Below are 16284 nucleotides of genomic sequence, written 5' to 3' on the forward strand. Positions count from 1 at the left end.
AATCTGGCTCCTGGCCACATGCCACTACCATGGCACGTGGCCCTTTGCCACCATAGCTGCCCTCACCCCGCGCCTCCCCAGCAGTTAGATTCTTCCCAGACCTGTTGCCCGTCCTCTCTTCCTGCTCTCCTGCCCCATCTCATCTCTTCCCATCTGTCTGTCTCCCCTTTCCTTCCTTCCTTCCCCCCCCCCGCATCTCTCCCTCTCCGTTCCTCTGTCTCAGGCAAGCGTGCCATCTCGGATCCCTAACCCGTGCTGGCACATTAGGAGGGAGGCAGGAGGAGGGGGTCCTGGGTCATTCGGAAGAGCCCTCAGACTCCCTGTGGGGAGAGCCCCATATACCCCAAGGGCAGAAGGAGACCTGTTACCAGAGGTGTGGCCCAGAAACTGCCTCTGTCCCTTCACACCTTCAGACTCTGAAAGACAAAACTGCACTTGCTGGAACTGTAGAAGACCCCAGGTCGCAAGGGGGCTCCCCACTCTGCTCACAGAGCAGACTCAGGAGGTGAGAGTGTACATCAAGCCCCAGGCAGAAGCCCCTGGACTGGTTCCTCTCTGGAATCTAGTTGTACCCCAGAGAAGGCAGGGGACTGAAGGAGGAGACCCAACCCGGTGCCAGCGGCAGCCAAAGGGCTCCTGAGCCGCCTGAGAAGGCCACAAGGTCTGCAACACCCAGTAGCCAGTGGGGCAGTCTGAAGACTGGGCTGTTGTGTGGAGCTCAGAGAACTGAGGTCCAGGCGGTCCCCATGGGAAGCCTCGTGTAGGTGTGCAGCCTGGGGGGTCTAGAGAGGGAGAAATTGGTATTTGGGGGAACCCGCAGCATAGAGGCTTTTCACCATGTTTCATAAAGGGAAAGGCTGGTGCCCCAGAATAAAAACCATTTGGGAGAGTCCAAAATATTTGAATCCGACTGTTTTCCTCCACGGGAAATACACTTTAAAAGCTCTTTTCTCTCTCTGCGCCGCAGGTTTCCTTCCTCCCTGAATCCTGGCCCCAGCCCGTTTCCCTCTTCCTGCTACAGCAGTTGCGCAGTAAGGCACCCTTCGCTCCGCCCCGCGCTCTGATGGACGTCCTGAGCAGGACCTGCATTCCTCTTCCTAGGTCTGGCCCTGAGCCCCTGGAAAGGGTCCGGAGGCAAGTGCCAGCAAGGGAGGTCCCTGTTCCCTGAAGCAGGTGCAGGGGGTGAAAAGGAGAAGCCACAGAAAGAAGTGTGATGTGAAAGTCTTGTAAGCACTGGCCCCGGCCCAGAGGGGAGGGGTGGTGAGTGCTGGAGACCACTGGAGCCTGGGGCGACGGAGCTCAGTGTGGCCGCAGGAGCCGGCAAGGACTCAGAGGTGCTAAGTTGGGGGCAGACCAATTGGTAGGAGGGGCTATTGCTGTGCGACAAATATGGCAGCAACAGGAGGGAGCTAAGGAACAATGTACTTGTAGTCCACTTACTCTTGGGAGTCTGAGAGATCTGGGATACCCCTCAACCCTACAACGGGGGGCAAGAGACTCCCACCCTTGTTGAGACAAGGTAGTACGAAAGTCTGCCCCGGGCCCAGGGATGAGGTTTGTTCAGGGGCTTCTGATCTACTAGCACTCTGGAGCCATGTGTATTTGTGTGTGTGTGTGTGTGTGTGTGTGTGTGTGTGTGTGTTTTCTCATGATTAAACCAGGCTGGACCAAGTATTTTTCTGGACCAACTGATCTTCACAGCAGCCCATCTTTAGTCATTCATTTTTAGGCAATTATAGTTTTAGAGGTAATGCACAATTGCAGCACAAAGCATCTTTCCTGAATCTACCCTCACTTGGTGGCAGCGTCCCTAGATGGGTGGTGCTGGGGAGCACTCCATGCCAGACATAGTCAGTCAGGCTGTGATGATCACTGACAGCTTTAAGGGAGGAAAGCAATGGTCTCCACGCTAAAGATGAGACTTTCTGGGCAGGAATTTCAAGCGGGTTCTGCCTTGGCTCCTGTGTATCTCACGATGTGGGCACAGTTTCTGGGGCGAGGCCCAGGAGACGAGATGGGTCATGCAGCACTGTCAAGACTGGAACCAAATTTCTTTCCAAACAGACTATGTGGTCCAGCTTCAGGCTAAGGAGTGGGGCATAAGCAGGCGCCATATTCCGTGGGTTCCAGGCCCCTTGTTAGGGTATCTCTGACACAGGCCACCAAGAAACGCAGGCAGGAAAGACAGGGTCCCATGGGCTGGCTGGAGGAAGAGGGGACCATGCGCGGCTACCATACGATGCCCGTCCGCACTGCCACCGCCCACACGGCCCGGGGCTGAGGCTCGAGCTGCTGCAGCCTCCAGCTGTCCATGCTCGGTTCTTCCTGTCTCCCCCTTACCCTTGTCTACATGGTGCTGCAGCCCCAAGGAGAACCGGGTCAGAGCCATTCACGCCCTGTACTTCACCAAGTTTCCTCTATGCCACCGTGGCTGGGCGGGGGGCGGGGGAGTCAGGCTTTTCTTGGGAGCCCCTGGGGAGCTCCCAAGGTGCATAATCCCTGGCTGCAAGTAGCCACGGCTGCCCTGCCCTGGCTGCCCTGCTACAGGAAGAGCCCGTTCTCCTCTCTGCTCCCCCTGCCCTGCCATTGGTTCCACACCAGCCGCATGTCTGCAAGGCCTGTGTGGCCTCTTCTTGGTGGCAGCAGTGGACCGCTGTGGGACTTCTGGGCAAAGGGTGTCCCACTCAACACATCGTGACATCCAGCATGGTGATCCCAGCTCTCGTAAGCACAGCACTTCACGGTATAGGTCTCCGGCTCATGGCTGCTGTTGGAAACAGGTCATTCCCATGTCCCGGATAGGGACGATGACACAGCCATAAGTGGGGCCATGGTGCTGGATCTGGCACGTTTCACAGCATGTTGAGCCGAGGAAGCCCCCTGGCAAGGTCTGCAGTGGGCAGAGCGGGGCTGGGGTCCTCCTAGAAGGCCAGCTCTGCTCTCGGGGGCTTTCAGAGGCCGGCTGCCTGATGTTGAGTCTATCTCATTGTGAGTGAATTAATTGTTGTGCAACCTAGAGCGGTGAGACAAGTTAATTACATAATTACTGCAAAACGACATGTTATTTCATGGCTGCAATATGGGAACTCTGTTGGAAACAACTGTAATTGCCCAGAAAATGCATTCGGGTGGCTCCGTTCTCTTTCGATAACCATGTAATTAACTTGTGTTACAACGTCCTCTGCAGTAAACTCTGAAGTTAGGAGTTGGGGGCCTAGGGGTGGGCACAGTCCTACTTGGCCCCAGGGCCCAGGGAGGGTCTGGCATGGGGGGCTCTGCTGCCGTTCAGGGAACTGATTCCCTTTTCCAAGCTGAGAGAGAAAATTCCTCACGGCAGACTCCAGCACTCCAATTTACGGACTTGGACTCAGTCCCCGCCTCACACGGCCACACCCACTCCGCTCCCCAGTTCCACAGTCACATCAGACACCTCACATACAAACCCCACTGCGGCCAGGCCACCTGGCTCCTTGCTCCTCTTCTCTGTCACTCAGGCAGGTGCGGCTCCGTCACAGAAGGGGGAAGCCCCACGGGTGAGAACCCTTAGCCCGAGATCCTTGGCCCTAGCGATCCCTGCCCACGGAGCGGGCCACTGGCCACAAAACCACAATGTGGGGAGGTAGCCTGCTCCCTGGGCCCCAAGGGCCCGGCCATGCTCCCATTTCACTCCAAATGGGAGAGCAGGCCCAGGTCAGGGTGACATGCAGGTCCCCTTCCAGAAGCAGGCAGGACCAGAGGCAGTGGGTGGGCTCCATCAGCCCTGCCTGGGCTCTGGGCTGAGGCCAGGGTGAGAACAGTCCCCGGAGGAGGAGGAGCAAGTGGCCTGACGGTGGGGGCAGCCTGTCCGTACAGCCTTCCCCATCAGGCTTGATCCAAGGAGTCCCTATTTTTAATACCATTCAGTGATACGTCCGTGGTTCCAGCTCCGTGCTTGGTCCTGTGGCGGCAGGTGAGAGCAAGATGGCCCTCCTACTGCCCTGGGTGAGCCCGCTGAGCCTGTGCATGGAAAACGCCCTGGGCGTCTGTCTGTCTGGCTGTACCCGCCTACTTCTGCCTACACACCCGTTTGCTTGTGGGTCGGTGTCTCCTGCCTGCTGGCACGTGTATCTGCCTGACTGCGTGTGTCCACTGGATGGGCTGCCGGCACGCGTATCTGTCTGACCGCGTGTGTCCACTGGATGGGCTGCCGGCACGCGTATCTGTCTGACTGCGTGTGTCCACTGGATGGGCTGCCGGCACGCGTATCTGCCTGACTGCGTGTGTCCACTGGATGGGCTGCCGGCACGCGTATCTGTCTGACTGCGTGTGTCCACTGGATGGGCTGTCTCTGACTCTCCGTGGTCGTGGTCCGAGGAAGAGAACTGGCCCATCCCAGGTCTCCCTGTGGGGTTCGTCCTCACTGTGCTGGGCTCCACTTGTTTTCCTGGCTTTCTCCCTCGTCCTCAAGGGCAGGGACTGTGTCCGATCCATGATTCATCTGCATGTCTGGTGCTTGCAGCATGGGGCTGACACAGAGTGGATTAAGGTTTGCTGAATGAATGAATGAATGCCTCTAGCCTGCGTGGGCTGAATACATGCCAACAGGATTGTTCTCGCTCACCCAGAAGAGCAGAAAGGTGGGCCCCAGGTCAGGCCCAAGCTGCAGGGAGGAGACAGCAAACGCTGTCCATCACCCTGAAAGGGAAGAGGCGTTTAAGAATGGTATCCCCATGGTAGAAGGAGCAGGATTCGGGGTCTTACTGTGGGGGAGGTCAAGGCTGGGTTCCTGGCTGGTGGTCTCAGTGGAGGGAGGTCACACAGGAACCCAGGGAAGGGAGGGTTTCATCTTGCCTCTGTTTATCTTGGGGGCCAGGGTATATATTCTGCCAAGGGGAGGGGAGGACACCCCCGTTCCCACATCTGGCTGTGGGATACGTGGGCTTGTCCCCTTCCCTCCAGCTTCTACCCCCTAAAGCCCAGCTGGAGCCCCATGCCCTGCTCCACGCCCGGCTCTGGAGGGGCCCCAGGTCTGTGTCAGTCAGGTGATCAATGCACAGCAACCTCCCCGGAAACATTCATAAGTTTAATCCACGCCAGTAATAAAATCGCATTACATTTCTCATAAAATAAATGTTCCCATTTATATACAGAAGACAGACTGTACAGGCCCAGCCCGGCCCCAGGAGGGGTCACACACAGACGGGCGGCGGAGGAAGGGCCATCCCTCCCATCGAGGACGGACGAGTTCTAATTGGCAGGAGAATGGCCGGCCGGCCAGGCGGGTGGGCAGACGGGCGGACGGACATGGGCCTGGAGGCCAGGCGCTGGGCATTACTGAACCTGGGACTCAAAGGTGCCGTTGAGCTGCCCTTCCTCGTAGTCCATCTGACACAAAATCATGTTGTTCTTCAGGAAGAATCTGTCTCCCACACAAAATCTGGAAAATCCAAGCAGGAGAGAGAGGCCATGGAAGGGTCCTAGTGGACGGTGGGGGCTCCAGACAGGCCCCAGCCCAGCCCAGGAGGTGGACCTGTGAGAACTGAGGTCCTGGAGAATTTGTTCCTTCAACTTTCCAGAAGGGATCCCCAAAAGTCTCACAGCTAACCCAGTCAGTCACCCTCAGCCCAGGCCTCAGCCAGGCCCTGTAGTCTGGGGTGTAGGACAGACAGACAGACAAGTCTGGGCCACAGTCAGGTCTTCCCTGGAGGGGTGGGGTTGGTGGGAAGGTGTAGGAATAACTCACCCCAGCCCCGGAGAGGGAGAAAGAGAGAGAAGGGCAAAGAAACAGAAAAAGACTGAGAGAGGGGAGAGACGGAGAGGTAGAAATGGGGAAGGAGGAAGGGGTAAAATGGTTGATTTTTCTATCCTTCTGTTCCTTTCTCCGACTTAGGAGGACGACTCAGTGAACCTCTTCCTTTGAACAGAATCTGTAGGCTTCCTGGAGCCTCCTTCCAAGAGGAGGTGACCCTGTGCCACCACCTTCCCTCCCACCCAGAGAAGGCCTTGCTTTGCTACCCCCACCCTTCCAGTCCTTCTAAAGTACTGGAGGATTCAGCCCTTTCCCCGAAGATGCTCCCGGGGTGGCTAGGCCTTTAGCCAGACCCCAGGGTCATAGGCCCAGTCCCCGCAGATCCCAATCCAACCACCAGGTGGCACTGCAACTTCACCGAGCCCTCTTAGTGGCGCTTCTGTCCAAGCCCCCAGCGATCCCCTTCGGTGTTCCCTGCAGGTCCCTCTGGACTTCATCCTCTGGGGACACTTGCGTGAGCTCCTTCCTGACGTGAGGGCTCCTGAGAAAAGGGCTCGCCCTCTACTGCTAGGTCCCCAGACAGGGCTGAGGGGTTCCGACTCCTTAGGTCCCCGGGGCCTCCCCACGGGGCTAAGACACTGTGTAGGGATCAGAAAGTGGCTGGGCTGGAACCAGAATCACAGGAGTGAGCAGCCATTCCCAGAAGGGGATGGCCTTCCAGGCACAGGAACACCGTCTCACTAAAACGTACATACATGCACACACGTATGGCCGACAGGCAAGGGCCCAGGGTGTGTGTACAGACCCCTTGTACATGCGCGTTTAACTGTGTCTGCACTCGTCCTCATCCGTCATGCACACACATGCACACAACAGCACACACATACCTGCCTCGTACGTGCACACCGAGAAAGGCACACGTGTGCACGGCACAACGTACACACGCAGTGAGCTCATGCACGCGTGACCCAGCACAGTCACACAAATCCACACACGACAGCGCTGGAGAGCACGCACTCGGCTACAGGGCTCGGGCATACATGGAACACACCCACGTGCATGCTCAAGACAGGGTGCCACACGAGCACGTGTACACGCAGATCCCGCCTGTACACGTGCACCCCACCGCGCGGGCCCGGCAGGCACCCGCTGGGGTCGGCTACGGTGCGGCTCTCACCTCTGGTTGCAGAGCTGGCAGGCGAAGCAGTCGAGGTGATAGACGTTGTCCCGGGCCCGCATCACCATCTCGAAGGCTGGGATCAGCTTGCTACAGGCAGCGCAGTTGCCCGTGGTGCCGAACAGCCTGCCGAGGGAAGGGTGCGGAGGGCTCAGGGGCTGCCGCGACCCAGGGCCCCGCGGGTCCCTCCTCCTGCGGGCTTAGCAGCTGGGCCTGGGCCGGGGGGGACGGGGCACACAGGGCAGCTTTGCGACTCTGCTAAGAGATCGGGCTTCAGAGAAATCAGCCCCGCCACCCCGGGAGGGGAGTGTAGGGGCTCAGGGGTTGGAGGACACTGCCCATCCCTGGGCTGGGCTGACAGGAGCCCCCTCCCAGGCTCCCAAGGGGATCGGGCTACTGGGACCCAGGGACACTGGCAGAACACTGCACTGGGCCATGAGCGAGGGCTGCAGTCACACAAGCGTGAACTCGGGGCAGTCTGCCGGCCCTCAGGCTGGCCCCGGGTCTCTCTGAGCCTCGTGTATTTTCACTGTAAAACGGAGACCGGAGTGCATCCTTCGCAGGCTTGTGGTGGGAACTTCGGTCAACTCAGTCACAGACCCCTTCGTGAACGCCTCTACAGAGCGTGTTTGCCACACGCCGGGCACCGTTCTGAGGGCTGTACTAGGATCAACCCATTTAATTCTGACAACACCCCTCTGGGGTGGTCTTTTTCTGTGACCAACTCACTGGGTGACTTGCCCAAATCCCTTTTTCCTTTTCCTGGATCTCAGTTGATCCTTTCTCAACAGGGGGTGCTGAACTAGGTGATCCTGCTCAAAGACGCTTCTAAAATAGGACTGATGCACAGCGTTCCAAGGACATTTGACACGAGGCCTCTTGCACGCAGGCATTCCCTCCTCTTAGCTGCTGGCGGCAGAGCTCCCAGGATGGGGCGCTCACGTTCTCCCCATGCAGGCCAATCTCGGGCTGGGTGTGCCAATGGTCTGAGCCAGCCAGGCTCCTCCTTGCTTCTTTTCTGCACCCTGGCTGAGCAGGCCCCAAGTGAGGCAAGGGGGGATGAAAGGCGGGCGAGAGACCCTCTAATCCCTGATTTGTCCTGCTCAAGCCCAGGCGCCTGCTTGGCTCCATTATTCATCAGCCTCAGCTGCCTGGTGGCTCAGATTAAGGCAGACAAAGACTGGGCCACGACATCTGCCTGCCAAGGGGGGGCCTCACTGCCCCCAGTCCACTGCCTCCAGTGGCTGCAGAGGGGGCAGGCTGGGGACGGAGCGGCCCAAGGAAGCCCCACCCCCACCCCAGCCCACTGACCTACCTGGCCCCAAAGTCATTCCTTGGCCTCTGCCAGAGCCCAGAAAAATACACCTTCAGGCTCCAGTAGCTGGCAGGGCTCAGAAGGCTTGTGGGTGCTTTGACTCTGCTGACAAGCCCACCGGCACTGTGCCCCCCACCCCCTCCAGGTCCTGGAGACTCATCTGTTTGTGTGCCAACTCTCCCTAACCTGGGAGGTTCAGCCCCCAGGGGATGTCCGAGACCTTCCAACTTGGAGGCCCCTTCCAGGTCATGGAGGAAGCAGTCCCCAGAAACAGTCTTCCTTAGCCCCGCCTCCTGACCTCAGCCCCCTCCTTGGGCCCAGCGAGGAGCACTGAATCACAGATCCTGGATTATTGCGCCACTTAAAAAATTTCCGGCTGAAGGCAGAAGTTGAAAGAGAAGGTGCAGGCAGGTAAACCTTAGGCTCTTCCAGAAAGTAGGGTAGCCTCTGCTGATAACACTGCCCCCTACCACGCCCCAGACCTGAGCAGGGGGAGGCCCCACGAAGCCCTTGCCCGACCTATTAATTAATGCAATGGGCCTGCCTTCCTCACAGGGCCCAGCCACCACCACCCAGCCAAATGTAGATGCTGGGTCTCAGCCAAGGCCCCCACTTTGTGGCCTCCTTCCAGCCTTGCTGATGTCATAAATGGCCTAAGGGAGGGTAAACTGGGGAAGACAGCCCCAGGGAATAGGATCCAGGTTGCGGGGGAGGGCGGGTTAGCGCTCCAAGAAGTGCGAGCTGGAGAAGCTTTAGTCCATACTACTCACGGAAGGACAAACTGGCTTGGAGAAGGTCAGAAGCCAGAGGGTTCAGAGCTAGTTCAAACCCAGGGCTTTAAGCTCCAACATCAGTGGTCCTTCTCCCAGGGTCTGGCTACTTGCCAGACGCCCCAGGCACCCACGTTGTCTAACGCCAGGGCCCGCTGGGCACGGGGAAGAGGAGGCAAGGAGACATCACCAGACAGGAGGGGCCCAGGGAAGTCAGAGCTTCCCCACCTGCTCCTGGAAGGCCTCTGCAGTGTCCCCTCCCAGATTCCAGGGACAGGGTGGGTCAGAAGGACCTGGCAAAAATGGGAAGAGCCAGGCTGGTGCCCTTGGGAAACTTATCTCAGGTGTCCAATGGTCGCAAAGGCTGGATCAGGCCCTGTGCGGGGCGCTGAGCCAAGCAGCTGACGGTGTGGCTCTGTCTTTGGGGCTCTGCGACGTCTGGGGGAGCAGGGCCGGGCCAGGATAGTCAGGGATGAGTACCAGGGCCTGGGTCTAGAGGCAGGGGCAGAGCTGTGCCCACCCAGGAGGGGGTGCCGGGCCGGCGGGGGGCACACCTGAGGTAGTCACGCCGGCACAGGATGAGGTTGGCCTTGGTGTAGAGGGTGGAGCCCACCTCGCCCAGGCGGCAGTCACAGCAGGCGCACTTGAGGCAGTCCTCGTGCCAGTACTTGTCCAGCGCCTTCAGCAGGTAGCGGTCCTTGATCTTGCGGTTGCAACCCGCGCAGCCCTTCTGCTTGCCTTTGGGCTGGACGGAGAGCATCGGCACGCCTGTGGATGGACAGACGACAGACAGATGGACACGGGACGGACTCTGTGGCTCCGGGCCTCAGGGCCCATCCCACTGCTTCTCCCTGTTGCCCCCTCCGGGGTTGGGGTTCCTCCCCAGCAGGCTCCCCGCCTGGCCCCGGGGTCCTGTCCTTTGAGCTGCCTGACACAGTCTGTTCCCCTGGCCTGCAAAGGTCCCTCCAGAAGCTGTAGGCAGACTGCGGAGCCCCCGCATCTGCTCGGTGTACAGCACGCACGGAGCCCCAAGGCCCAGCCCCCCTGAGCTGTTTCTCCCCGCCCCCCCGCCCCCGGGCCACTGCCTCCTGCGCAGTCTGCTCGACAGGAGGCCTGAAACTGTCCTCATGCAGCCACCATCTGAGTGGCTCCTCGGTGGCCCTACCAACTGAATCTCACCATGGGCTGGGGTCCACTAGAACGCCCAGAGCAAGACTTCCTGACGGTTCGTGCCTTGGGCCGTTTTACCCTCAAAAGTCAGGCTACAGCCTTGGCTCACTCATGTAGAACTGTGGCGGCATCAGGAAGAAAGTGGGGCGCCCCATGACACCCCCAGTGGGGTGCAGGCACTCTGGGTCTCCTGGCAGGTGCGCCAGGGAGGCTGCGGGGCCTGGTCTCCTTGGGGCTCTCCTCAGAAATGCTTCTACCTAGATTCAAACTTCCCACCTGCCCTGGCCTGAGGGTGGGGTGGTTCTGAATCTCTGAATCCTTGCTCCTCCCACCAGGACAAGAGTCTCAGAGCCATGGGCCCCCTCCCAGGGCCCAGGGCCCACGCATGCTTCCTAACATACAAGAAAAAATACAAAGGGCAGGAATTTCAGCATGGAGTTTACTGGAAGGAGAGGCGACCTCCCAGCAGGCAAGTGTGTGCACACAGGCATAGCGTGTGCCCCTCTAGCCCCCAGCCTTGGGGCCACACCGAGTGACTGCAGGGAGCAACAGCTGAGGAGGAGGTGGGGAAAGAAGTCATCCTGAGTCCAGACATCCCGTGTGGAGCCCTGAGGCCTGAATGTGCTGAAGGCTGCCTGGGGGGAAATACAGGGAGTCTCAGAGTCCAGGCCCTGGGGGCAGCTGGGGGGTGCTTGAGAACCCCTCATGAAGACAGTGGGGTGGGGATGTGCCTTCCCTGACCAAGGCTCATGTGCACGGGGAGTCCTCTCTGAAGGGGACAGCCCACGCCTTCCTGCCTCCCTGGCTCTCCACCAAGCCTGTGAAGTCTGCCCTCCTCCTGACCCCATCCTCTCCAGGGGACCCCAGCGCTCTCTAGGGCTCTGGGTTCAGTTCCCACTCCCTGGTATCCCTTCTATCCCTGCCCTCAGCCCAGAGTTTGAGCGGCTTCCTTCCCTTTCCCTCTTCCTGACACCTGACCCTTCCTCAGACTTCAGAAAGAGAATAAGCCGCCAAGGGACCTCAGTCTCAGAATCCACAGACGTCAGGTCAGAAGGGCCCTCAGAGCTCTTCCAGGAAAATGCTCCAAGGCCTGATGGGGAAACTGAGGCATAGAAGGTCTGAAGATAAGGTCTAGAGTAAGCCACTCATCATCCAGCTGGCTCCGGGGGTCCTCCCCCTTCCTGTGCCTTGCTGCCTCTTCAGATCTCTCTTGGGGAGGGGGCCCTCTAGGGCCCAGGAGCAGCAGGACAGGTGACGGCAGAGGCCCGGCAGCACAGGCCAGCAGTGGCCTCTCCTCCTTCCTCCTTTTTCCAGTCCCCGCAGGGTCTGTTAGCTAGGACGCTTGCTGCCTAATTTCCTTAATGCAGCTCTAAAGGCTAATTGGTCTGAGAGACCGATGAGGCTGAAGGTGACTACGTCCTCAGGCCTGCCTGTGTCTTCTCCGGCAGGGTGCAGTCTGGTCACAGAGCTCTAAGGAGGCCATGGAAGCCAGCTGGGGAGCGGGCATCCCTGAGAGCTAAGGGGGCTCTGAAGGGTTCCTTCCAAGGCCGGGCCTACAGGGAGGAACCAGGTGTGGGCAAATAGGCGAGGGGTCAGGAGAGCTGGACGTGAGGAGGTCTGTGGGTCCCAGGGTGGGACTCTCGTCCCTGAGTGCTGTGGAGGGAGCACCCAGCTGGCACGGCTCCAGGTGCACACGCACAGCTTGGAAAACCTCAGGCCCGGCGTCTAGGATAGCCCCGCCAAGGCTGGTTTCCCCCTCGTGTACCGTGCTGGCCGCAGGCAGGCCTGAGTCCCCATCCCCGCCCGCAGGGCTCGACCTCTGTGCTGTCACTAGCAGGAGGTGTGTGAGGAACTAGGACACCCACACGCAGGGGATACACCCAGACCCACTAAGTTATACACCGATGTGAGGAAGGGCCCCAGCACTAGAAGTGTCTGTCCTGCTCCGTCTTCCGTCTGGCATGGCTTCCGGACAGGCTGGTCCTCTAAGCACAGGCCGTGGCACGCCTAGCCGCCAAGCCCTCAGAGCTGTGATCTGTAGCACCAGCTGGAAGGGCCTGGAACCTACAGGACCCAGGGAGGCCGTGAGGAGCGCAGCCACACGCTAGCCCAGGTCTCCTGCGTCCTGCCTGTGCCCGGGCTGGCTCTGGCACGCAGCCGGGCTCGGGAAGGCCTGGGAACTCTGCTTCCTGGGCCCTGGAGAACTCTTAAGAAGCCACAAGGCTTCTGCCAGTGTCTGATGCCCACAGAGGCACAGACCTTGGGGGCCAGCGTGGCTAAGGGGCTCCCAGAGCATACAGGGACCTCAGGTTTTCTCTGCCTGGAAAGGCTGAGGTCCTGGGAGAAGTCTGACTCACCCCTCCCTTCTTTACTGAGCACTCACGCTGTGTCTGCTCTCTCACTGGGCCCATTCAGGAGACCTGAAAACACTCCTGGAAAGGCAAGGAGGTTTAAACGGGGCATCTCTGGTCTCCTGTTCCCCAGATGGAGTGAGACGATCCTCAGAGGGTCAGGGCTCACCCTCCCCGCCCTGCCTCCCCAGCCCCCACCCAGCCCGGCAGTCAGCCCCGCAGACACCTCTTCCCTCCCTCCCTCCCCTGCCTGGCTCTGGGAGCTGAGCCTCGGGCCATGCACTTTCCATTAAGGAGATAGCATCCCTTTACTGAAGTCCATTTGGGATCCATTTTAGTGTTATCTAAAAATCAAATCTACATGGTAATCCTTTTAATGTACTCCTGACTTTAGAAAAAAAACAGCTTTGCGCTCCTTCAGGAAAGGTTTTAGAGCATTACCCAGTAATTACTACTCACCCATGAAAACAATGATATTTTACAACGGATGGTGTTTGAGCCTGCCGCACGCGTGGGCACACGCTCAGACACACATGGGACCCAGCAAAATAAACCGGTTCACGTAGCCTGCGTGTTCCCCCTCAAACTTGGGGTGTGGGGGGAGATGCCATTCGAGGGGAGAGAGGGCAAACCCCTAGACTGCCTCTAAGCCGGGCACGCTAATGGGAGAAGCAGGCAGCCTCCCAGTCTGACTCATCTGGTTGCCAGACACTTGCCCTCAGCTCTGTAATCTGGGGAAAAGCCAGACAGTCCCAGTGACCGGGAGGGACTGCCAGAGGTCATTCAGCTCTTCCTGCTCGCACCCTCCAGCCAGGAGAGAAGCCCTCCTCTTCACTTGGACCTCCCCCCACCCCCGCCGCAGGGGGTCTGCCAGGCCAGACTCAAGTCCTCAGCAATCCCTGCCCAGCTATCTCACGCCAAGCTGCCCCCCATATCGGGCATGTGAACTTCCCCAAACTGCCAAGCCCACCGGCTCCCAGTCCCCCTGATGCCTCCCTCTGGCTTAGACAGCAGGCTGAGCCCAACTGGGAAGCACTCCCGTTGTCTCCCAAAATCTCCTCCAAAGCCAGTCCTCCACCATAGAATGCCCACCTCACCCAGCCCCAGGTCACTCCCAGATATGCCTGCGCCACTGTGGCCACCACTGGCACCTCCGGCTGGCATCTGAGGGCCCCTCCCACATGCCAGCTTGTCCCGCTTGGCCCTGCGGGATCTGGTCCCTGCAGAATCCTGGAATAATTATCCCTCTCCGTCCTGCAAATGGACCTGGTCTGCTTCCATCCCAGCACCTTCCCTCCACCATGGCTCCAGGAAGAAATGGCCTGTCCTACCCATCCCCCTCTCCACCCAAACTCAGAGCCAGCAGTGGGGGTGAGGCACAGGACACAGAGCTTGAACGGACAGAGCCTGCTTTCCAGCCTGAGTGCTGTCCCAAGGAGCTGGAGGACCTGGAGCAAATCCCTCATCTTTCCGACTTGCTTCTGTGAAACGGGAGCCAAAAAGGTCTTTTTCTACACAGATGGCGGTAAGGACAGAACAAGGTCATGCATAGGAAGCCACAGCAGTCTGGCTTCCAGGGCGGACCGACCCAGGAACTGGGGAATATTATTAATATGCATCCTGGGATGCCTTCCCCCTGTTCTGACCCTTGTTTCCTTTTTGCTTTAACTTTTTATCTTGACACAATTTCAAACCTTCAGAGAAGTTGCAAAATAGGAAGAATTCCTGTACACCTTTTGCCTAGATTCCCTAAATAGGACCATTTTACCATATTTGCTTTATCTTGCTCTGTACATCTACCTATAATTTTTTTCCTGACTCACTTGCGAGTTGGGTTCAGACATGAAGGCTTATACTTCTAAACACTTTGATGTGCATTTCCTAAAAGCAAGGGCATTCTCTCACATAGCCACAGTACAATTAACAAAACCAGGAAAACTAGCATCGATCTAACACTCTTATATAATACTATTATAATTGGTCAGATCTGACCAATTCCCCCAATCATATCTTGTATGGCAAAATAACATTCTGGATCATGCACTGTATTCACTTGTCAAGTTTAGTCTACTTAAATCTGGAAGAATTCCTAAGCCTCTCTTTGTGTTTCAAGACACTAGCATTTTCGAAGAACACGGGCCATTTACAGAGTATTCTTCAATTTGTGTTTGTGACACCTTTGACAGTGTGACTTTAATTCCTCTGTGCTTCAGTTTCCTTTGTTGTAAAATGAGTATGAAAACAGTCCACATCTCACAGGGTTACCATGAGGAATAAGGAGTAAATCTATGTGAAGTGCTTAGGACTGACATGGGACCCGGCAGGCAAAAGTTAGCTCTGAGTAGTGTCACCCCATCTGGCATTAGACACAGCTCCATCTCAGGTCCCTCAAATGGTGACGATCACTTACTTTGAAGCAAATACATGGATTTGAACGTGCCGCCCTGGTGAAAGTCACATAGGCACCGGCGAGAGTCCAGCGTTACCCAAAGGACAGTCCCGTGGTCGCAGCAGACATGCGTAGAAGGAAACAGCCCCGCCCATCTGACAGGCAAGCAGGTGGGAAGGCATCACTGTGGCAGCTCACGGCAGGCTGCTCCGGGGCCACCGACAGGTGTCACCTTGGCATTTCTCGTCATGTCTGTATGTGTCTCAGTAGTGCTTCAAAACCTGTCCCCACACACCACAGCACGGCCACCCAGGGCAGTTCTGGGGCTCCCCTGCCTCACCAGGGGCACCCCTTCTCCTCTGGAAGGGAAGCTGAGCTCGCCCGGGGCTAAGGGCGACTTACCGGGAGACAAGGCTGACTGTGCTAGCGGGGCCCAGGTTCTCAGCGCTTGGCTCCCAGCCGCCTCGTGACATAGCTACCATTTTTGACACTATTCCCATTTTACGCATGGGACAACTGAGACCCAAGGAAGGTTCCGACCTGTCAGGGGCCACACCGTTAGTACGGGACAGAGCTGGGATTTGAATCCTGGCAGTCTGCCTTCGGGGCCCAAGCACTGGCTTCACCTGCCCTGCTGTCAGGCTGTGTGCTGTGGACCTCTGAGGTGCTCGCGGGCCCAGAAGGCAGGCGTTACACGTCTGCAAGTATGCACAGCAGCACACGGACACTTGTGCGTGGACACGTGATCACACGCATGTACGCTGGCTCCACGAGAGGTGGGGCTGTGTTGATTCTCCCCACAGTGGTTTTATTCCACAACCCAGCACGGCGCTGGCATGTAGCAGGTGCTTGGTATGTTCCGCGGAAATACACACCCATGCATCAGAGCACACGCATGATGGGCGTGTTCATGTATCCTACACACCCATGCGCAAGCAGTCATGGGCACCTGTACTGCCTTTTACAAAACCTTTCCAAAAAGTAGATTGTAGCTCAAAATCGAGCTCTCATTTGAGCAAAACCCACGAGTAAGAGGCCTGGTGCCCTGTTCTCAACGGCACCTTCCCAAGGAAATGGAGGAGCGAGAGCCCCTGGGTTTTACCCGCAGACGAGCCATGGGAGCGCTAGTGATTCTCCAGAAAGGCAGTCCTGCACTTGGCACGCACCCTTTCTCCAGCTACTGGGGGAGTGGGGGTGGGGCGTGGTCTGCGGTCTTTGGGAATCTGGGTCACGGGCAACCTGCAAGGTGCTTGTGTGCCCACCTGGGCCCGCACCCGGGCCTAGAACGGCGGAGTAGGGTCCCAAACAGAGCCAGCCTGCGGCCCCTCCATGGCATCAATCCTGTTTAATAAGGAAATTTGAAAGTGTAATCTAATTCTGCTAG

At 58.1% G+C, this 16284-nt stretch overlaps 1 protein-coding gene across 1 annotated transcript in view; it reads right to left on the minus strand.

Moving 5' to 3' along the window:
- Positions 1 to 5101: 5101 nt before the first annotated feature.
- Positions 5102 to 16284, minus strand: part of LMO1 (LIM domain only 1) — a 35942-nt gene continuing 24759 nt past the window's right edge. The window contains exons 2-4 of the mRNA XM_011220917.3: positions 9545 to 9758; positions 6906 to 7031; positions 5102 to 5416 (exon numbers count right to left, since the gene is read on the minus strand). Of these exons, the coding sequence (XP_011219219.1) occupies positions 5311 to 5416; positions 6906 to 7031; positions 9545 to 9758 (446 nt within the window). The 3' untranslated portion in view covers positions 5102 to 5310. The remainder of the gene's footprint in view (positions 5417 to 6905; positions 7032 to 9544; positions 9759 to 16284) is intronic.

The sequence above is a fragment of the Ailuropoda melanoleuca genome, chromosome 8, assembly GCF_002007445.2.
Source record: "Ailuropoda melanoleuca isolate Jingjing chromosome 8, ASM200744v2, whole genome shotgun sequence".
Taxonomy (NCBI): domain Eukaryota; kingdom Metazoa; phylum Chordata; class Mammalia; order Carnivora; family Ursidae; genus Ailuropoda; species Ailuropoda melanoleuca.